At 46.4% G+C, this 23,286-nt stretch overlaps 3 protein-coding genes across 3 annotated transcripts in view; 2 read left to right on the top strand and 1 right to left on the bottom strand.

Annotated features, from left to right (window-relative positions):
• Positions 1-2,972, top strand: part of LOC135823912 (uncharacterized) — a 33,478-nt gene extending 30,506 nt beyond the window's left edge. The window contains exons 19-20 of the mRNA XM_065336792.1: positions 1,006-1,102; positions 2,421-2,972. Of these exons, the coding sequence (XP_065192864.1) occupies positions 1,006-1,102; positions 2,421-2,661 (338 nt within the window). The 3' untranslated portion in view covers positions 2,662-2,972. The remainder of the gene's footprint in view (positions 1-1,005; positions 1,103-2,420) is intronic.
• Positions 2,973-8,720: 5,748 nt separating this feature from the next.
• Positions 8,721-12,119, bottom strand: LOC135823894 (integrator complex subunit 7-like). The gene has a single exon (XM_065336771.1). The coding sequence runs from the start codon at positions 11,858-11,860 to the stop codon at positions 9,122-9,124; it is 2,739 nt and encodes a 912-aa protein (XP_065192843.1). The 5' UTR covers positions 11,861-12,119; the 3' UTR covers positions 8,721-9,121.
• A 352-nt stretch (positions 12,120-12,471) lies between these two features.
• The window catches only part of LOC135823888 (DNA replication licensing factor mcm4-B-like), a 32,403-nt gene continuing 21,588 nt past the window's right edge, over positions 12,472-23,286 (top strand). The window contains exons 1-8 of the mRNA XM_065336757.1: positions 12,472-12,654; positions 12,770-12,965; positions 16,255-16,345; positions 17,556-17,783; positions 18,012-18,318; positions 18,574-18,744; positions 21,586-21,670; positions 23,134-23,277. Coding sequence (XP_065192829.1) covers positions 12,603-12,654; positions 12,770-12,965; positions 16,255-16,345; positions 17,556-17,783; positions 18,012-18,318; positions 18,574-18,744; positions 21,586-21,670; positions 23,134-23,277 — 1,274 coding nt within the window. The 5' untranslated portion in view covers positions 12,472-12,602. The remainder of the gene's footprint in view (positions 12,655-12,769; positions 12,966-16,254; positions 16,346-17,555; positions 17,784-18,011; positions 18,319-18,573; positions 18,745-21,585; positions 21,671-23,133; positions 23,278-23,286) is intronic.

Genomic DNA, 23,286 nt, shown 5'->3' with positions numbered 1-23,286 from the left:
TGTCGACAACGTCAAGCCAGTGCGTTCTGTCTGAGGCAAGTTGCTCCACATTGTATAGTAATTATACTGATAAAACAAGTGAAACTCAGTCCAAGCATCTTTCAAAATTATTTTGTATTTTATAAAGCTAGTCAGAGGGCTCATGCCGCAGGCGTGCCTCCGCAACGACGACCACAACTGGACCTCGCTGGAGGTAGCGGGACTTAGAGGACCTGGCACCAAGCAAACACATGATCCTGGACCTTACCAGAGCAAAGCACAGCCGAGTGCTGATCCAAGCCATGGTGGCGGAAAACTGCTCTTTTCTCTTTTCCGAGATGAGAGCAGCCAGGCGCTTGTACAATGCAGTTGCAGCTTTCCCAACACCGCCACTGGCCGACATGACTACTGGCACGAAGGAGGCCCTCTTGACTTCCCGAGTTCTCTCCTCATACCTTCTCCTCTTCTCGCGTTAATGGCGGGCATACACAGCGGGGGTTGAGGCAGCGCGATTCGAAGCAGCATAGGGGTTGAAAACCCGTATATCAAACATTGTGCGTTCAAACCGGCCACCCCAAAGCCCTCTGGTAGCGATGTCGAGGCGAGCATTGTCCTCTAAGGAAGCAGACTGGAGGCTGAACTGCTCACCAGAGAGCGGCTACAGAGGAGGTTCCACGGACACCGAGTGAGCCACCTGGCTCTAAAATTCAAGAGATTATTTTCTCATTTCAATACCTTTTTATCTGCATTCCAGTCACTATAATATCAACTGTGCAAGTAATGTTGGTACAGTATGTGAACAGGGCTTCTACCCTATAGGGTCTGCATCATGCTGTATGACTTCTTCATACAGGAATTCCTAGGGCTTCTATTCAGTGAGTACAACTCGTTGTATCACCTTACCCCGGCTTTTTCTTGTTGTTGTTGGTGGTGGTGGTCGTGCTGCTGCTGCTGCTGCTGTTGCTGTTGCTGGTGCTGCTGTTGGTGCTGTTGCTGTTGTTGTTGTTGTTGCCTTTCCCTGTAAAGGTCGAATATCTCAGCTTGAACTACACCTGAAGCTTGCCGATAACCAGTATCAGCTGTGCCATGAAAAGCTCCTCTTGGCTGAGCAGTTAGGACTGAGGTAAGCTGCCGGTGAACAAACCTGATAATACTGTTGCAGTGCGAAGTGACACCTGGCAGACTGTGTAGCTCACTTGCCATACTCTGGGAATCTGCGTGACATTCCAATTGAGACATGAACATTACACTGCACCCAGGTACACTATCCATTGAACCCGAGCAGCAGTAGTATACTTGATGAATGCGCTGTCTTGTGAGTGTAGCTTTACTGGAATGAGAGTACGACGGGCATTGGGCTAGGGGCAAGTATCTTCATTTCTCGAGCCTAAGTTGTTGTTTATGTCTAAGGCCAGTAAGGGTTCAAAACCTTGCCTCATCTAGCCAAGGTAGCTCTGTAAATCAGTTATGGGGGGGGGGGGGGGGGAGGGGACAGCGCCCGCTACTTATTTTTCGATTATTGTGTTTATTTAGGTCACATAACGCTGCAACAAGTTGATCGTTCCGGTTGCTTTCTGCGCCCGTACGTTGCATTCCGTGTGACAAGGCAATAGTGGAACATGGGGGATATGGGCAAAGTGTTTGTTTCACTGCCCCCCCCCCCCCCCCACACACACACTTTTTTTAATGGCTAGAACCCTGTACCAGTATTATTATTATTATGTCATAATAAAGTAAATAATAAATTATTCGTAAGCTGAGGAAAAGAACTTTTCATTGTCATCTAACTTTTAAGTGCCGTCAATCGCCGCCGGCTACTATGTACAGTAAAACCAGCCCTTGGTGCAGCGCAAACTGTCTTGGTATGACAGGATTCTGCTTGATCCAGGGATGCACGTTCGATCCACAGCACTTGGGTGCATGAACATGTGTCCGGTCAATGCAGGATTGCGCTTGGTACGGGGTGCGGCAAGTACAGGCAAGTACAGGTTTTACTGTACTTGCATGCAGTACTGTACAGTGAATGTGGCACATTTTAGTATGCGCTTTAGTTTCATAAATGTTGGGAGCCTTACAAAATTTCATTTCAAATAATCTATACGGAGACGAAAGTTCAATTACAGCTGTAAACAGTAGTAAGTCAAGCATCGAATGAATCTAAGGTTTTACTGTTACAACATACCCGAGTAGTTCTACATTTCACATTCAGGTGCTACTGTGAATGCAATCGATTCTGGAATAATACACCTTACCTTAACTCCAAACAAGTAATAGTCCACATGTTGCGTGGTAATGTCGGCGGCATTGACACTGTCGATAAATGTCGTACACTTCAGTATAATTAATTAGACAAAGAAAATATGATTTTGATTTCCGGTAGTAGTTTTCATCCTGTTTCTTCTTCTCTCTTTTTTCCCTATACATTGCTTGTGTTTGAACAGTGACGAGTCCTTTACTGAGTCCACACATTCGCAATCCCTGGACAACTCACCGCAGTGTCAACAGTCACTTAAAGCCCTGTTGCAGTCTCCCGCTTGTTCTCCTCCTAAGCGCCGCCATTCTTTCAAGTCGCTCCGCCAATCTCCAACGAAGCCCCTTTCCTCCTCTCCGCTTCCTCTGAATCATCGCCAGTCTCCGACTAAGCCCCTTTCCGCGTCCCCACTTCCTCTGAATTTCACCTAGCACTGGACAGCTAAACTGTGCGCGCATGTATATCTTGTGTTCTTCTACTAACTTCTTTAACCTCGCCACCATCACTTTTTATCAGCTTGTGTGCGGTTGTAATGCTGCAAAGCTGTTCATGATCATCTACAGAGTACTAAGTACATGTAATCATGTACATGCAAAACAGTATAAGTACCGCTCCATTCCCCCATGCCCAAGCCCGCTCCATTCGCAAATGCACTCCCTTGGATGCTCCTTTGGATTATTTTTTATTACATGTATTTCCAGCCTCTATTAAACCGTACAATACAGTCCTAATAGAAGAAGAAGATGATGATGATAATGATGATGTCATTGGGAGCTACTATAATCGCTACCACCAGTCCGTACGCCAAGGGGTACTCAAGGGCTGATTTTATTTGCAACCGCGGGAAACGAAGTCACCAAGACGCCTTCATTTGAGGCCTTTGGAATTGGAGAATTTATTGAATTTAGGTATGGCTCTCGTCCCTTCTAGAGAACTAACCAAGACCCTGTGGGGGCAAAAGGAGACTTCTTTGGCTCCGTGAATACACTAGCTATGCGGTGGTCTAGTTAGTTTGAGTGTGTGGTTCGTATTCAAAGTGTTCCAAGCCGCAGTTCACTCGAAGGTCATCGTGGATACGTCTGCACTTGAAAATCAAGGCTGGAAAGGACTGCCTGGTGTGTCCGAACGGTATGTTTTGCACTGAAGGCATTTTTTGTATGAATTGTTGAAAGTGTCTACTTGTTCGAAATGCAAAAGAGATGGTCGTAGATCCTTGGCCCACAACGCCCCACTAAATAAACTATGACCTGTCGTGAAATTATGTGAAATTGATCAACACAATCATCCACAAATTATCCTATGCCAAAGTACTGCAAATGCAAATAATGGCATCCCTTTACCTAGGTCGTGTTTGTAGGGCCTTATGTCACATCTTTGCATGATTTCCTCATGCAAATCGTGTGCCTAGCTTCGAAAACACATTGCGCTAAGGGCCGAATATATACCTGTGAATCAGAACAACAGCACTCACTATTGCTTTCATGAGTGGTAATGGTCAGCTGAAAGGAAACTTCTATCCATCAACTCATAAGTAAAGTAATGACTAATCTCCTTGCTGCGCATGTGGTTCCTTCGTATTTACATGTACCGTAAAGTACCGCCAGAGTGCCCCACCATCTCGTCCTTTCGGGGTCGTATTGTGGAGGTGGTCTCCTGTCTGTAGGTTATACGACACAAACTTTGTACACATATTGCACGCTCTGCAGACAATCCGTACCTTCGAGCGGAAACGAGCTCCACACAAAAACCTGCTTAGTGTGACCTTAGTACACTAAGTTGCTCACACCGTACGAACTTCGTTGCTCTCTGCCATACGATTTTCCTTTCCCTGGCTGTAAAATCTGTCGCGGCAAAATATAGGTGGGGCGCTCTCGCGGTACTTTACGGTATGTGCGCCTCTCTGTGTTCGGTGAATGATTTTGAATATTTGCGCACGACTTCAGGATAGTGCACATTGTGTGGATGTACCTGCGTATGTAATCCTTTCATGATTTAAAAATTAGGAGCCGTGTTTCTCATCACCGTGGACAAGTTAATGTCGGCCAATTACGTAGCGTTTGGAGACTTGCACAAGTACAGTTGCGTGTCAATTATGCGGCACCCGCGGAATAAAATGAATATTCTGGACGACTGAAGCTACAAAGCCATTTTGTGTTAACAGATCAAAAAGACAGTACTTCGAAGTACCTGTGTTTATCACTAGTATTACCCTGAGACAGTCGTGCTCATCTCTAGAGACTGGCTTGTATTTAACTCAACGTAATGGCAACTTTCATGATGCTGACTGTCTACATTTACTTGAAGTAGGACTATAAATACTGAATATAAGGTCTATAAGCTGTCAGTGCGGTGCTGTTGGATACCCGACATGCCATGTGACTGACCGCCAGATAAACGACATGCGATTGTACCGGTCACAGTGTAGCTGGGTTTTCACGAAAAAATGAAACTTATACGATTGTGAGAAAAGTTCAGAAACCACACTTACACACGTACACACACACACATGCGCGCGCACGCGCACACACACACACACACCTGTCCTGTTGAGCCACTACCACAACTTGGCACAAGGATCGCATCGGCCCCAAAGGGGCAGTAGAGCGAAAGTGAGAGGTGTTGGCTTCGAGTTCACCTATCTCTACGGTGAACGCAACCTCGATCGAAAGTCATGCCAAACGGATTTATCTACCACACGCGCGCGTGCGCGTATACAACACGGAGGAAGGATTACTTACTCTCCCTGTATGATGTATCTGTTGTATTCGTGAACAATGTCATTGATGTTTTTCCATGCATGTTTTGAATATGCGAGCATAACTTCCAACATCAAGCGCATTCTTGCTTCTCATCAGCATGTACAAGTTTATGTTGGGCAGTTATGTAGCGTTTGTTTTACCGGCTGCGTTTGTTGGTGCTTGCAGGTCATTGGCATGCTATCTGTTTCACAGAAGCTCGTGTAACAGGTTCACCGTACAGCTATGAATGCAATGTTGCGTGTCGAAGCCACTTCGGTATGACGTGATGCCTAATTTCCTGGTTGCACCAAAATTGCGAGTATGCAAGTGATCGTCAAGCCTGTCCACTGTACAGTAGCCGTCTTGCCTTGTTACGCCTGGTTCTGACTCTGCGTTCTCGTATACTCCATGCAATGTTACAAGGAATACTGCTCCCTTCTCAAGCAATTCATTGGCAACAAAACGCTCGGCTATGCCCTGTAACTTTGCTGTGCGGTTTGTGCTTTGTCAATGTTGTGTACCAGTTCATGATCTGTGCTTGCTGGTCTGTTTGTTTTCTCTCGCACAATTGAGGCGCTGTAGCACAGTGTACATTGTCGATCATCCTGCCCAGGCTCTGATCTCACGTACCACAGTACGGTTTCTCTTGTTGCTCACTGTAATGTGCATGAAACAAGCTCCTTGGTACTCCATCATCACCTGGTGCTGTTGCTGCCATTGTTGGACCCTGCTGATATCCTTCTCGCAATGCCCGAACGTTGTTCCAACAAATGCACAACTTGCTCTTAGCTGTCACATTCGGTTTGGTCTCGTTCCAGTCTTTCGAATTGAGTGAGTGCGTAAACTTGTGTGAAGTGGTGAAGCAAAAGCCGTGCGCCGGCAAACATTCAATGTCCGGGTGTAATGACGCACCAAGGCCCCGGGACTTGCGTCCAATTCCTGAGTGATTTTTGTGTGCCTAGCCTCTAGGTATCATACCATATTGGTTTGGTTCAACTGTTTTGGATGCCCACTGCAATACCATTCACTGTATTATGTGTGTATTATGTGTGTATGTTATCCAAGAAATCTCCCATATTTTTGGGTGGACAAACATCGCCATAAGTCAGTAACCTGGCATTTTGCACCAACAGAACTCCTAGGATATCAGCGCCGTCTCAGTACCTGGGGACAGTTGTAAAGAAAAAGAAAAAATACCCTTGGCCCACAATGCCCCACTAAATAATCCGAAGGGTGTCGCGAAGACGACAATTTCCTTACCTTTCTTTCGTGGACGAAAAAAGACACTTCGCTTCGTCCGTTGCGCATGAAACGAAACATGAGGGTAGTGTTTATCAATTAGAATCGGTATCGTGCACGAAGGAATGGCGAAAAGGTACTATGCTCGAGCGCTGGTCGTCGTCTTGTTTGTCAATTTTGAGTCCCATTGAGAATTTTCTTCTCCAGACCTCTCAAATTTCCCGCGGTTGCAAATAAAAGTGCAACTTCTAGACGACTTTTTTGAATTTGGCGCACGGACTGCCACCACTGGCAGAGAGTGGCAGTCACTCCCGTCTCTCACTCCATTATGATTATCCACTGAGTTGGCTGGTTTTCCAACTACTTGCAAGTAAACTATTTGGCCCTGATCAGCGATTGTCCATCGTCACAGTATTTACTCCTCACAGCACTCCTCGCATAGGTATGCCTTATTTATCAAGGTTAGGACATCAAGCTGCCATTTTGTCACCATGATTGCATCAGGGGATGAGGTGCTTCGTCGCAAGAGTAGTAAAATATCGGTATTTTGCTACTCCCTGCTTCGTTGTGTGTGTGTGTGTGTGTGTGTGTGTGTGTGTGTGTGTGTGTGTGTGTGTGTGTGTGTGTGTGTGTGTGTGTGTGTGTGTGTTCCCAGCACAAGTTGCTATGGCTTCTGCCGTAGCATTGCTATCATCGCCTCCGGCGATGGGCGTCAAAGGTCAGGTGTGTGTGTGTGTGTGTGTGTGTGTGTGTGTGTGTGTGTGTGTGTGTGTGTGTGTGTGTGTGTTTTGCAAGTTTTACCCAGCGGATGTGTGACTCGATGCAGTCAAACATTGTCAGCGAGTCCATCAGAAGGATGAGAGACAAAAAAAACAGATGTTATGTTCTTATAGTTGTATTACACACCACTAGACAACAGGAACTAGTTTGGTGACAAGACTTACAACTAATTATTACATTCTCAATTCTCAACCTCAAGTCAGGAAGAAGAGAGAGAAGAACCACATGAATCAAGAATACGCATGCATGCATGCCTCCAATAGAGACGTGACGTAATCACGTGATGCAGGGCGTGCAACGACGTGTTACGTAACAATGCGCGGGTACCCCCCCCCCCCCCCCCCCCCGGGTGATACTTCAAAGTAGCAGCTTGAAGTACACGCACCATACATGAGCAGCTAGCATGATAATTAGGGCTCAAACGGTCACGGTTTTACCTACAGTCCATTCGGAAAAAGATGGGCTCTGGCTCTGGCGAGCTCCCGTATTTGGCGATTTTTCGTGATTTCATTGTACACAGTGCAGTGCTGCGAAATTTGAACTTTGAAAAAGAGTCCAAAAAGGGTACCTGAACTGGGGTTCGAACCCCACAATGCACTGTTGCAGGCAGGGTCAAACGGCCTGGATTTTGATGGTTTTTTCCAATTCAATGCTCTGGGGCAAAACCTGGCCGATATCCTATTCTTGTTATGGCTTGCTTTTTGGACAAATAGACTTCAGAAACATAATTGGAAGAGGATTCCATAGGGGATTGCAGAAAAAATTCTAAAAAAACTCAAAGTTTGACCCATTTATGGCCAAAAGCTAGAAGTTCATCTTTTTCTGAATGGACTGTAGACCGGTTACGAAGAATTAACGGTTAACCGATAAAGATAACGGTTACGCAGTAACTTTTCAGTCAATTTTTCAAGTATCAGGTCGTTGCAAAGTATGCACTTTCGCAGGCTGTCGCACGCGTACGCAATTTCTGGGCTGTCAACTCGGTCATATCTGGTCTCTTGGTGTGAGAGTATGTATGAATGAGCATGCAAGAGAATGTACAAGTGTGCGTTGTACTGAATAGGGTACATTTTTTGAATGAGTATAGTCAAATATACGGTTAAAAAAGAGTCCGCAGGATTGCCGTGGCTTATAGGTTATAACCGGTTAACCGACCGTTAGCTTAGCAGTTAACCGTTAGGGGTAAAACCGTGGCAAGAGTTGAGTTGTCAACGATCGCCATCGCCTATATACCTCATTTGCTCAAGTAATATCCAGTATAAAAGTTTCGCACCTAGTTAATTTAGTGCAGCTACATGCTTTCACTTTCAAACATGTGGAGGAAACTTACAATCTGACAACCGTGCGTCAACCTCAACACCTAGCGTCAAGAGTACAGTACTCTTGCTAGCGTCTATAACTTCATTTCCATCCATGATCCTGCATGGTCTTCATTTCCATCCATGATCCTGCATGGTCTTCATTTCCATCCATGATCCTGCATGGTGAGTTCAGAGCATAGGATGATCCAAAAACAAAGCAGGGAGTGACCATGATGGTCACACTAACAGTGACAATGTAGTAATGTAGTAATGTAGTAATGTAGTAATGTAGTGATGTAGTGATGTAGTGATGTAGTGATGTAGTAATGTAGTAATGTAGTAATGTAGTAATGTAGTAATGTAGTAATGTAGTAATGTAGTATAAGTAGTTATGGATCTTGTATGGGCTTCCACTTCCAGGCTGCATGGCGCTGCAATACTCGATCCATTTAGAATAGTGCATGCAGCCATTACAAAACTTGTCCAGAAGCTTCTACATGCTTAACAAAAGTGTAATTACAAGGGCAAGAGTAAAACCACTGTGAACAAAAGACCAATGCTGCATGCAACCAGCACATGAACACGTATTTCTAGAGAAATATTCGCAGAATAAAAAAAATAAAAAAGCGGGTAGCAGGTGCGGCGGGAGAAACATTTAGCCATACATATAGCAGGTAACCTAGAAGGCAAGGCAAGGTCTACAGACAGACCACGCTCATGCAAAGACTGTATACGTCAAGAAAAAAAGACTCAAATGTGGACAAGGAGCGTGTCTTGTTGTTTGTACACACATACGATTATTCCTCCTTACTCAGTTCAATTGCTGAAACTCATCACTGTGCCTCACGTATTGCTTGAGCAGGTGCTAGATCATCAATCTTTACTCGCAAACTCTTTGACGGACCCGTAGTCCACACGGCCCCATCGCGGTCGCTGACTGACACTTCGATCTGAACGTCGTGCACAGCGTTCACATCCGGCACCAAGTGCAGAACAAACTCTGATGAGAAAGCGCCGCCCTGTGGCTTCAAGCTCTTCACCAGAGGTGCAGTCGACGTCGAAACAGGCTGCGCTTGTGACAGCGATTTGGATGATTCCACAGTGGACTGGTGTAGAGATGAAACACGAATGTGAACCATATCAACGTGCCGGTAGACAGATGAGCCCTCCTGGTGCAGAGCACCTTCCACTCTCAAGGCCAGATGAGTCCTTGCCGTGAGGGCAATATGTTCTGCTTGCCCTTGGCCCTTTGGAGCTGGCCAGATAGCCACCTGGATGCGAGTTCCTTGGCAGTCATTGAAGACAAATGGCGGGAGCTGGACAGATGCGGACATCAATTGTACTAACACGTCGCGCATTGTGGCAAAGCAATCCTCTTGGGAAAGGACGCGCGGGGAGACAGACAGCTTCTGGAGGAGTGCACTGCGCAAATCGTCAATCCTGTCATCCATTACACATGACTGTACACGTCGTAGCTCAGTATCCAAATACAGCACGCTACAACAGTCTACCAGGAAGTCACAAAGACGCGCTGCAGCACGTAGACACACCAACGACTGCGGGTCGGCATTGAACGCTGAGCGATATAGGTCCGAAAAGCCACTGGAGACCATGCGCAAGCTGGCAACGCAGCGCTCCATTTCACCACAAATACCATCCTTGCTGGATCCTGCCATCCTCATGCTGTTGGCACAGGTTAGTGCCTGCTGTATGCCCATCATCATCTCGGAGCGTAGATGACAGTACTGCCTGACAAACTCGATCCGTTCCGCTCCTGATCTCCCATTGCTGCCCTTCGCAATGCTAAAGTGCACAGCAGCTTCATAGAGGAAGCGGTTGGATTGAGATAGAGTTTCCAGCAACTGGTTGGGATTCTTGCACACAGAAGAAAGACCAGCTTCCGCTTTGCATAGATTGGCCAGCCCAGACAACCAGCGGACATGTTGCTCGTCACAGACAACAGTGGACAGCCTACTGAAAAGACGACTGGCTAGTTCAAAGGCTCCACGCTGCGCTGCACACCTTGCCACACAGAACAGAGGCCATGACAAATGCTTTGACTCGAGGAGTGAGAGAATGCGTTCCATGGCCGTGTTGTCCACATTGCCGCAGCAGAGTAGGAGATCTGCAACAGCAACGGCAATATCGTTGCCACCGGCACAGCTAATGTTACCTACCGCCAGTTCAACAAGTAAGGGAACAACTGGTGGTATGATATCCTGCACAGTTTTGGCTGGACTGACGGACACGATACGTTGGGCACCACGGCAGAACAGCAGGATCCAATCACGCTGTAATGACTCAAAGCAGCTGACGAGTGTAGTCAACAGATCACCGCTGTACGATGGATAGGATTTGGCAAGCTTAACAGAGCAGGTAAGTACGAGTTGTATGCCTCGTACATACTGCTGTTGATCATCGCTTTGCATCACACTCACCACAGTCAGAGTGGTTTGGACAGCGCAAACAGCGTCCATCACCCACTCCGATGCTTTGCCACCTGGACTTGCTTTCGCAAGGGCGAGTGCTACACCGGTGGTAACACCGCAAGCCAATGACGCCAATGTGCAATCAATACTGCAGCACAGACCTTGGCAGATTGGATACGTTTCAGTATCAAGAACACTGTCACCGACAACACTCCATGCCAAGGAGTTCAACACAATCAGTGCTGCACCCGATAGGCAAGTGGAGGACGAGCGGCTTAGGTATTCCCACAGAGCCTTAATATGAACAGGTTGCCAGAGATGTGCTGCTTGGCACGCCATGGCATCCAACGCAGAGAAAACAGCAAGGCAAACTTGCTGCCTGGCATCGTGCTCCAGCACACTGAGCAGGATGGAGACATGATCACTGATATGCACAATGTATGCACACGCCAATCGTGACAAAGCGCGGACAGCAGCGATTGCCTGTGCTTTGCCAGATTGTTGCGTGAGAAGCTGAACACACATGGCCTTTGCCTCTTCAGCCTCGCGCTGGGTGCGTACATACTGTAGCGTAGGAAGCAAGTTCAGTTGCATATCTGGTGAAACTGAAATGCCATTGATGCTACTGTGGAGCTTTTCCACAAGACTACCGGCAAACTCGGCATTGTATGCTGACAAGCAACGAGCAGCAAAGATGGCGGCATCTACCTCTACTTTCTCATGTGCTTCTAGTGCTTGTCGGACGCTTTGTTGTACAGTGACCTGCTCAGCAGTCAACAGAGCTAGCACACCAAGTTCACGCAATGCCAGGGCCCGAGCAAACGGGTCATTACTGTGCAGTGTGGCGGAGAATCGCCGTACAACTTCGTCCGCACTGTGGATCTTGCTCAGGTGGTGACAACATAACTCGGTGACCTTGACCATGCACAGTCGCAGGAAGTTGCTTCCAGTGCGAAAGAACTCTGCCATCTTCAAAAAAACTGCATTGACAAGTGTGGGAAATGGATGAGAGTCGAAGATCGCTGGCAAGCCGACAATTGCTTCACATTGCGAACCTAGCCGACCACAGCGCAACTTGCTGTCTAATTCTACAATGAAATCTTCAGAAGATCGACGCATGTCTACTTCTTTATTAGATAGCATCCTGGTAGCTTCTTTGCAGGCCAATCAAGTCACACATTTACGAGAAGAGATAAAGTTAGGAATTTAATCCAATCGCCGATAACACTACCCTTCCTTCAGGGATAACAAACCCAGTCCTGTAAATCCACTGCAGTACTGGAACATTGAACGCAAACTACTTGTACATGGAACTGTTTCCAAGAGCTATTGCTGTTACAGAAACACTACATTATGTACTCTTCTGACTTGCGCTATTAATAAATTGCCTTGGTCGTCCACTAGTTGCTTTGCATGTTTGTGGCAAAATTCCTGCATGTGGCAGTAGCGTACTGAGTACATGCCGTTTTGAAAAAAATAAATAATTGATGGAGTCCCGACGCGCAAACGTGATTTTCTTTGTTGCCATGCCATCGAGTCGCACACGTACACGAACAGTTCAGAAAACGTCCAGAATAATACCTAAACAGATGGGTTTGAATTAAAGATGGACTGTATCTTTGAATAAATCATCTCAAAACCACTCTGATTGCGTTTCATAATCACATCAAACTCTTGCACGTGTGCATTCTGTGTTGTTCAGTCCATTTCCCGCGCTTTTGTGAACTCCACGTGAGTGCAGAACAGTTGAATCGTTCGTTTCGTCGAAAACAGGAGAAGATCCAGCTCCAAAGCTTGAGGCGCAGGACAACGGTCGTTCTTGTTGGACATTTTTGAACTACGGCGTCTGTCTCCTCCCTGGAAAGACGGAAGGAGGATAACTAAGATGTCTTCTCCTGCATCTACCCCTCGGCGAAGGTCGACTCGAGGCCAGGGAGGTCAGTAAAGAAACTGTGTTGTGTCGATAAAATGAGTGATTTGTAATTTGAATAGTGTATAGTTGTATCCATGAACTCTTTGTGAAGAACTGTACTTTTGGTTGTGCTTCGGTAGACTCATCCCCTGCCAGTCATGCCAGTGTGCCTGCTAAGTCTCCGCAGCCATCCGGCGCCGGAGCGGCTCAATTTCCAGCACCCATGGTGGGCGTAGAATCGTCATCTCGAATTGGCGACACGAGTGAAATTGATTTGAGTAGTCCACAAGTGTTTGGAACTCCTGCTTCAACGAGAATGACTGGCCTAGGTAGCTCGTATCCTTTACACAATGTCTATGGTCTCAACAACATGTATCGAGTAGTACAGTTTAGTACATCGTGTTTTTCCCACCACAAATGTTGTGTGTGTCTGGTATGTGTGTGTGTGTGTCGTCTGCTTGCGTGTGCGTGTCTGCTTCCGTGTGCGTGTGTGTGTCTGTATGTCTGTGTGTGTATGTGTGGATTATCCTCAATTCTTCAATGATTATGTACAGTGTTGATAAAATAGCAATAAAAGAACAAACTCCGTCGTCATCACCGCACAACACAGAAGTCACGAAGGTTTCCGAAAACGATTTTCGTGTCACTGATGAATGTGACATGAAAATCGTTTTTGGAAACCTTCTTGACTTCTGTGTTGTGCGGTGATGATGGCGGAATTTGTTCCTTTTTTTCTATTTTAAAACTGTTGTCTCCACTTTGATTAACCCTTCATGGACAATTGCACGACTTCGATCATTTTCATTCATTTTTCATTTAGACTTTATTTGAAGGATCCTCCAAAAGTAAATGGATACTTATCATCATTATAATTATGATCGAAACTTCAAGCGGGGATTTCATTTGGCGATCTTCAATTTTTCTCAATAAATCCACAGCTGAGATGCATGCGGCTCGAATGAGCAAAGTTCGCGAAAAATTCGCTCTCAATGGAACTCAAAACTCTTTCAACGCTTTACTTTGGCAACTTTTATTAATCCGAATTCGGTCCGGTCTTTTTTTATATGAAAGGTTTGTCCATCTAAACCGATCTGCATACAACTTGTATATAACAGTGTTAGCAAGTGCCCTCTACCCCCATGCGTATTGGCAAGAGTACACTTGTACTCTTGGTATTGGCCAGTGCCATTTTGCAGATTTTTTCAGAGTTTTCCGTACTCGTTTTTCAGGTCAACATTTTGACTGATTTACTTGTAGTTCACTTGTAAAGCCTACGCATGAATTCAGTACAATTTTCAACTTCACCAGGTCATAACTTTGGTCTACTTCGCTTGATTTTCACAATCTAGGGCTCGTTGGAAAGCTCTAGGCAGGAGCAACGCCAGGATGCCAAGCTCCATTATGAAGCTGCCACAAATCAGGCGCGGTAACACAGCAAAGTCGTCTCCAAGCCTAATATGCAAGCAAATCGTCCCATCAACACCATTCCACTCTCCTTCATCGCAGAACGCTCAAATTTTTTCGAGGCGATTCAAACTTCAGCCGGCTTCATCATTATAAAGTGCTCAGTCGCTCAAAGAGCACGCAAAAAGGGATTTCCCCCCAAAATGGCGAAAGTTCGATCAAAAATATGATTTCGCCAAGGTAAGAATGCCTGAATACGGCGCACGATATCTCTGGAGTCCGACATCGTAACGCTTCAGCGATTGTTGCATTGGACAGCTTGGAGTTTTTGCTACCACGTAGACCCTTCGATTGTTGAATTTGCATAAGAAACGATGGAATTACGATGGTTTTAGTAATCGATCATATACATGATCGTTTGCGGGATATTCGATTGAAATCCGTACTGCGGGCAACACTTCGTTTTCCCGTAAAAATACGGACAAATACGGGCGGTTGGCAACACTGATTATGACAAATTATAACTGTTCTTGAGTTACAGCAGTCAATCGGATGCCGCATTCTCTACACTAATTCAACTGGTCCATAAAGGGTTAATTATGTACAGTGTAGATGGTTATACTTACCCGATATACTTACCGGTATGTTCAATGTAATACGTGCCTGTACTTAGTACTAATACAGGTGTGGTCAAAGAAATCCGACCCATGAGCCAAACGCATCGCAAAGGCTTATGCAGCCCTCGGATGGCTTTTTTAAACTGTGTATGATGTAATTAAAATGCAACTGCGGTGCTGCTTTTGACTCGTGGGTGGGATTTCTTTGGTCATGACTGTATGTAAGAAATACTTGTACATGTGTATGCAAAGAACTCCTTGAAATGTCCATCCCCATCCTCTTCTATGCACACAGACACACACACACACACACACACACACACACGTAAGCACACTCACTCATGGTGTAGAATACCCATCTCGTGTCCAGAGTAACTTTGAGTATTTGACCGGTTCGGGACAAAGCTGTTTCACAAGAGATTGGAAAAGGGAATGGTCACATGTAACAGATCCGGCAGTTGGTACGGCTAGCATTGGTGTGTTGATTGGAATCGCTTCAGCACATATTTCCAGTGTGCTATTCGTGCCACCCTGTTATTACAGGCATGGTGGTGGCCTGGCACGAGCGAAACTTCCTAAGCTGATTGTGTTTCTCAACGCAATTGTATAGCCGGTTGTAACGCGGACGTGCACACCTTACTTATTCGTGGATCTGTGCGCTCGAGCATCAACGTGCGTTTGATGCCTATAGTGCACGGGAAGTAAGGAGTCAAGCGGGATTCACAGAAGAATTTTGGCGATGCGATTGCCGATGAGATGGCCACGTAACCGGCAAAATCCTAGGTTGCACCCATTGCGCAGTGGCACCATACGCAAGTACCACAGTAGGCGGTCGAAGTGCTGACGTCACGCTGCCTGAAAACTCGTAGTTACACATAGTTACCTGGCGAAGTGCTGACAAACAAAAGTCACTTGTCGTGTTTCCAACGGTCACGGCACCACTTTGACTGGGGCTCGTGCAAGATCGCAAGTTCAAATTTGTGTTACTTGTCTTCAAGGAGTTTCTCCTTCACTGTGAAGCCATCGTGCAGTGTTTCCTTGCCGAGTGTTTACCAGCACCTGAGAGTTGGGAGTTCTGATTTTCTCTTGCCGCTGGACGAGGAAACGAGCCCAGAGTTGGTTGGTCTCAGAACCAAAATAAATCAGCGATCGCCGCGATAGAAATTACTGAGACACCCATCATTCTTTCTTGGCCGGTGACTACATGTAAAGCCGAACGACAGTACAGGCACAGCAGTGGCTAAGGAAAAAATCAGCTACAGCTTCTCCTTCTCTTCAAAACGAAAACTGCAAACTCCGCCACAATTAGTAGTTTCTTGTAGCAAATATTCTCGCTCGCACGCTCCTCAGTCAAAGTGATGCTGTGTTCACTGCTGTTGAGTGCTGCTGCCACTGGAAACACGACATGCGCAGGTGACGTGACTTTTGTTTGTCACCACTTGGCCATGTAACTACGAGTTGTCAAGAAGCAGTGACGTCAGACTTCGACGGCCTATTGGCTGACTCTACTCTGCTGGCTGTTGTCCTTGTGTAAGGCATGAATGCGTACAGCCGCCAGTCCTAGTCTTGTTGAATCCTTGACTGGCAGTATCCATCACTTGTAGAATTGGCACACCGGTACGTGCTCGTGTCGACATTGGAACACGGAGACTTCGAGAAGTACATCTCACACCAGGAGCAGCGCACTCTGATCAGGTAAGGGCTGTAGACGGCCACTCTGGTCATGTAGGGGCTGTAGACGGCCACTCTGGTCATGTAGGGGCTGTAGACGGCCACTCTGGTCATGTAGGGGCTGTAGACGGCGACTCTGATCATGTAGGGGCTGTAGACGGCCACTCTGATCATGTGATCATGTAGGGGCAATAGGCGATGCTGTAGACTGTCTGTGACTGTTCTGTTATCTGTTTGGCTTTGACTTGCATGGTCTGAGCTTAAGTTATACGCTTTTACGGTTGTTCATAAGAAGAAAAGAGGACCGTGGAGCTACAAGTTATGCTGTAAATATAATGTCCATACCACTACCAATCACCTCTAGCACGTCTGGGCTGCGCACTGCAACAGCCTTCCAGCTTGGAAGGTTCTAAGTTATAGAAATAACATCAGAGGGGAAGGTGAGCCAGTTACCAGTTAGGTGTAGAACGTCAGTACCGTTGGTCAGTGTCGTGCAATGTTATAGCATGAGCTGATTGTAAAGTAACTGGTGGTGTTAGTGGATATTATAGCGTAACTTGTAGCTCCTTAGTCCTCTTTTCTTCTTATAAATTTATCTTGGGCTCTTGACCTGAGTTTTACGGTTGTAGCAAACAAAGTACAATTTGTAACTATAAGAAGAAGAGAGGACCAAAGAGCTACAAGTTATGCTATAATATCCAGTTACTTTACGATCCACTCATGCGATAGCATTGCACCTTCCCCTCCGTATGTTATTTCTATAACTTGGAACCTTCTAAGCTGGAAGGCTGTTGGAGTGCGCATCCGAGACATGCTAGAGCTGATTGCCAGTTAGGTGTAGAACGTCAGTACCGTTGGTCAGTGACGTGCAATGTTGTGGTATGAGCTGATTGTAAAGCAACTGGTGGTGTTAGTGGAGATTATAGCGTAACTTGTAGCTCTTTGGTCCTCTTTTCTTCTTATAAATTTATCCTTGGCTCTCCACCCGAGTCTTTTTATCTAGCACTATTTCACTTTTTTCACTTTTTTCAGGACCTTGTTATTTTGTGACGAGATGTGTTCTACTGTTGCGAAATGATCTGGAAGTGTGTCCAGACGATGGTTGTTTGTATGTGTGAATTCTCACGTGTATGTCATTGTAGAATTCTACAGTGATAGAATGATGTGAAAACATATGTGGTGCATTACAGTGTATGTGTCTGTCTGATGTGCTTTCTCAACGCTGTGCCAACAGCCCGAGCCTACATCATCAGCAGAACCATCCGGTCTCACTAGCAACGTTGGTGCCAGCACGGGCACAGATGCCAACGCCGCCATGCGTCTCGTTGTCTGGGGAACAGATGTTAGTGTACAGGAGACTAAAGACCGCTTCCGTCAGTTCCTGGAGACGTTTGACGTACAGAACGAAGACGAGCCACTCATTGACAACCGCTTGCCAATGTACATGCAGAGGATGGAAGAGGTGGGTCCTTCACTAATGACTCATGTGTGGATATGCATGTACTGTATCTCTGTCTGTGTGTTTGGGTGAACTGAAACGATCGTTTTGACTGTGTGTCCTCAAAGCTGAGCCATGCATACTTTTGAAGTAGTGGTTACTTGTTGGTGTGTGTAGTGTAGACTAGAGTACCATTGATGTAATCAGTGCACAATGGAGATGTTATCATGTCTCTTTCTATCGGAATTGTAGATTCACATGCTGGAAACTCCTTTCCTCACCGTGGATTGCTCACACATCCGCCAATTCAACAATGAACTGTATCGTCAGCTGGTGCACTATCCACAGGAAGTCATCCCGATCTTGGACATGGCCACTAATCAGCTATTCTTTGAAAACTACCCAAACACACAGCTCTCGCACCAGATCCAGGTGCGGCCATTTGGTGTTGAGCGCACCACTCACATGCGATCGCTAAATCCGGAAGACATTGATCAGCTAGTGACTGTATCCGGAATGGTCATCCGGACATCCAATCCTATTCCTGAAATGCGAGAAGGTACGCGTGTGTATGGAAAGTTCAGTGGTATTGGTGGTGTGCATTCGAAGTGTTCTTTCTTGTTTTGGTGCTCTTGGCAAACACAGTCGTGTTCTTTGCATGCAGAGTAGAAACCGCAGAGCTGGTGGTGCTGCTGCTGCTGCCCCTGCTGCAGCAGCAAATGCCAAATGTTTTTCTAACGGGAGTAGCTTGAATGATTTTTCAACATGTATTTACAAGACGTTTTCTGTTGATGTGTTGTCATTCCTCATGCAGCCTTCTTCCGCTGTGTTGTCTGCCAGTTCACACAAACTGTTGAAATTGATCGTGGCCGCATTGCTGAGCCGACCCTGTGTAGAAACTGCAGCACAAACTACAGCATGCAGCTGATACACAATCGCTCGCACTTTTCCGATCGGCAAATCATCAAGCTGCAGGAGGCCCCTGGTATGTTCTCGGTACTTGTTTGTTGTGTATGAACATAACAAATAATGTTTCATCCCGGGCTCCGAAAAACACACACTGAGTAAATACTCGGTGTGTGTTTTTTGAGCCCGGGTGTTTGGTAGACATTGGTGTAAGTCTGATCTGGTTCCGATTGTCATCTGTACGAGTGTGTAAAATTCTATGTAGGAGTACTGAGCCTATTGCTTGTATCAGTATATGAGCCGCGCCACGCTAAAAAGTGGCTTAGCGTTTTGCCAACAAATCGAGAAAATCGCCAAAAACGTCACAGCAAAATTCTACTCGAGTGTGATCGCGAATATATTTCACTTTCAAGGCTGTGTTCGTTTTTAGCTACCTGGTAGAGTACAGTGCAGTACAGTGCAGTGCAGTGCAGTAGAGTCGAGTAGAGTAGAGTAACTCTACCGATAGAGGTAGACGGTAGAGGTAGGTGCACGAACGCTATTCTACCGGATTTAGTAGTTTTCACGATATGTGCATGAAATGTTTCTCTTCTGTATGGAGTTGTGTAGTAGCGTTGGTAGTGTGTGTCTTGGTCGTCCCCTCCAGCCCGCTGGGCGAGGCTCTGCGAAGTACGCTCCCATGGCCAGTGATGGTGGGGAGTCAGCCGGGAGCCGGAGGACGTGCCCAAAGAGCCTCCACCTAGCTCTCAAGATGATAATGCCGAGAGGAACCGCGCCGGTACGCTCATAGAGCCTCTCGTTCCTAATCCGATTCGGGAACACAATGCCGATTAGCGCCCGCAGCTGTTTTCGGTGGAAGGCCTCAATACGGCTCAGCTGCTGTTTCGTTGGTGCCCATGTTGCACAATTGTAGCAGAGTACAGGGAGTACAAAGGCATTATAGAGCCGGATGCGGAGATCCTCCGAAACTAGCGACCTACGGATCCACAGCGTCCAGAGTTTACCAAAGGCAACAGTTGCCAGTTGCTGTCGCCGTAGCATATCCTCGGCATCACCTAATAGGGACCCGAGTTTCTTGGTGGTTCGCCACTCCTCCTCGATGCGATCAGTGTGCCGTTCGATGTGCGTGTGCTCTGTTTTGGTCTCATTCACTTTCAAATCCCATTCGAGGAGCTTGTTGGATATGGTTGGAAGGAGGGTCCTCAGCCTCTCACCATCAGTAGTCACGAAATCCACATCGTCGGCGTAGGCAGTTTCAGTTGGTAACCCCAGGGAGATATCGATAGTTGTGTACAGCTCCTTGATCTTGCTGGAAATCCCGTACCTCTACCAACTTCTACCGGCTTCTTCCAACTTTTTCCTGGTAGAGCCGGTAGAGGAAAGTAGACTCTACCCTTTTGAGTAGAAAAAACGAACACCTCTACCGAAAGAATTAGTTTCTACCAAAACCTGTAGATCAAAAACGAACGCCCCCAAGTTTGCAAGCGGAGAAGAAGAAAGAGGCCTTTTTTATTTTTGACCAACACTTCTTCAGTGTTCCCTCTTTCATCGTTGTGGGGATTTCTCAGCTCTGCTAGAGATCGTAATGGAGCGTTCTGGAGAATGTGGAGACTCGCTCATTCATAATGGCTGTGTTTCTCATTGTGGCCACGACTAGAGCGGCTAATATAGCTATGGGGAGACGTCTACAAGCCTTCCGACTATCGTTCTGACAAGCTGCCTAGTGAGTTGGCTCTTGCGATGTTTCACTTTGTTTTGGCTACCTTCAAGTGTTCATGACGTGGCGTACTGGATTCCAAAATTTCCTCATTTCACGGAAATAGTGCCACACGACGTAGCGATGCATGGACTCTACCTGCTAGCGTACCGTCCCGTGGCGCCTTCTACCACTATCCTTACCAGGGAAGGAGAATGACATGGACTAGTACGGACAAAGAACCAGTGTCGCTTTTTAGCGATGTGCAGTATGCTGGACCTAGGTGCAAGGGCAGTACACCATTGGAGCTTGATCTCTGGCACAACACTACGAGCTACATGAAAGGATTAATTCATGCTGGCATAGGTGATTGGAGAGAGTATGACGGACTGTCTTGGTAAGATGCGACGTTTCCCAGCCCAGCGAAAATATAGTCACAACATCACTGAAGGATATGAAAATTCGTGTTGCGTGATGAAATGACATGAGATACGTAGATCAGTTTTTCTTCTTTCTTGGGTCTTCTAATTAGAACACAGGCGCTTGTTCTTCTTGCATTGCTTGCACACCTGCTAAACTTTGTCTCCATTTGGTGTCCCATGTTTTTTGGTGTTTGGGCAGGTCTCCAAATCCTTTGTGTCATTGATACCAGGCATTCTGTTACATGTGCACAATGTTTGCTTATTTAGGTCACATACACATTTCAGATGGGCACCAGAATTTTCATGATGGAAGCTGGATAGGTAGACACCACTTTGGCATGAACAAATAAGTTCCCAAAAATTATGGCTAAGCCACCTCTTTGCTTGGCTCGGCTCATATCTATATACACGTAGTGGGTGTGTATAATTATGTGGGTGTGTATATATATGTGGGTGTGTATAATTATGTGGGTGTGTATAATTATGTGGGTGTGTATATATATGTGGGTGTGTATATATATGTGGGTGTGTATAATTATGTGGGTGTGTATAATTATGTGGGTGTGTATATATATGTGGGTGTGTATATATATGTGGGTGTGTATAATTATGTGGGTGTGTATAATTATGTGGGTGCAGGTGGGTGGGTGTGCATGTACCTTACTGCTCTATTTATTTGCTGATTCTGCTTTGAACTTGTACTCGTTGCCAGTTGTAGGGTTGAGTAGATGCGAGACAGTTCGGAGCACAGGAGCATCACACTCTGATTGAGTGTGGGCGTTTGGTGTTTGTTTACTTTCAGACGACATGCCACCTGGCCAGACACCTCACACTATCATGGTATACGCACACAACAACCTTGTCGATTCCGTGCAGCCTGGTGATCGGTAAGTAAGGCCATTGCTTGGTATGTGCGTAGACAGCAGACGTAGTGTATGCCTTGGCATGTGTGTGGACGGCGGACGTAGTGTATGCCTTGGCATGTGTGTGGACGGCAGATGCAGTGCATGCCTTGGTATCTGCGTGGACGGCGGAAGTGGATGCCTTGGCATGTGTGTGGACGGCAGATGCAGTGTATGCCTTGGTATGTTTGTGGACGGCAGACGTAGTGTATGCCTTGGCATGTGTGTGGACGGCGGACGTAGTGTATGCCTTGGTGTGTGCGTGGACGGCAGATGCAGTGTATGCCTTGGTGTGTGTGTGGACGGCAGATACAGTGTATGCCTGGGTATGTTTGTGGACGGCAGACGTAGTGTATGCCTTGGTATGTGTGTGGACGCCAGATGCAGTGTATGCCTGGGTATGTGTGTGGACGGCAGATGCAGTGTGTGCCTTGGTATGTGTGTGGACGGTAGATGCAGTGTATGTCTTGGCATGTGTGTGGACGGCGGATGCAGTGTATGCCTTGGTATATGTGTGGACGGCGGATGCAGTGTATGCCTTGATATGTGTGTGGATATGCAATGTCCCATTTCACAAGCAATGGCACATTGTGACGGCAGATGCAGTGTATGCCTTGGCATGTGTGTGGACGGCAGATGCAGTGTATGCCTTGGCATGTGTGTGGACGGCAGATGCAGTGTATGCTTTGGTATGTGTGTGGACGGCGGATGCAGTGTATGCCTTGGTATGTGTGTGGACGGCGGATGCAGTGTATGCCTTGGTATGTGTGTGGACGGCGGATGCAGTGTATGCCTTATGTAGTAACGGCAGTAACGTTATTTTATGGCTGGGGGGGGGGTAGCAAGAGTAGTCCATAGCTGCCCAAGAGTATGCAGCTGCCACCATGAGACAAGAGTATGCAGCTCCCACCATGAGAGTATGCAGCTGCCACCATGAGACAAGAGTATGCAGCTGCCACCATGAGAGTATGCAGCTCCCACCATGAGACGAAGCAAGGTGAGAAATACTAAGGGGAACCATAGCGTACGAGTCAGGTCAGGCGTATTGACCTCGTATGAAGTCAACATTACAGAAGTCGATTCATCACGACAAACCTATCCAATACCGGTAGTCTATTATATTAATTATTCATATCTTTTTGCATCTTTCCCTCGAGTGGGTCTATTGTTATTAGGCAATTGTCTGTTATAGTCACCACTATAAATTAAAAATCCAATCCAAACCAAAGCATGTGTTCGATCCCTAAAACGAGTCAACTATAAGCAGTCAATAATCTCTATATAGCCTTAAGGAGTGAAACATGCAGGAATATAATTCTATTTGACTACTTCGGCAGAGCAATATTCAATGGGAGTAAGAGAGTGATAAGCTATGATATGACTATACCATAATACTGTGTTTACTACTGTTGTTGTTTCAAATCTTTTTTCTCGCGGCTGTTGTGCAGGGTCTCAGTCACGGGCATTTACCGTGCAGCACCGCTTCGCGTCCACCCGCGCATGCGCAACTTCAAAGCTGTCTTCAAGACGTACATTGATGCTGTGCAATTTATGAAGACTGATGGTGACCGTCTGCATGGTCGCGAGGACGAGTATGTATC

The sequence above is a fragment of the Sycon ciliatum genome, chromosome 1, assembly GCF_964019385.1.
Source record: "Sycon ciliatum chromosome 1, ocSycCili1.1, whole genome shotgun sequence".
In the NCBI taxonomy this organism is placed as follows: Eukaryota; Metazoa; Porifera; class Calcarea; order Leucosolenida; family Sycettidae; genus Sycon; species Sycon ciliatum.
The sequence above is the reverse complement of the archived record's forward strand: the minus strand, read 5'-3'. Positions and strand labels throughout refer to the sequence as shown.

Excerpts from the sequence above, each read along its gene's own strand:
- LOC135823894 (XM_065336771.1), bottom strand. The coding sequence starts at position 11,860 with ATGCTATCTAATAAAGAAGTAGACATGCGTCGATCTTCTGAAGATTTC.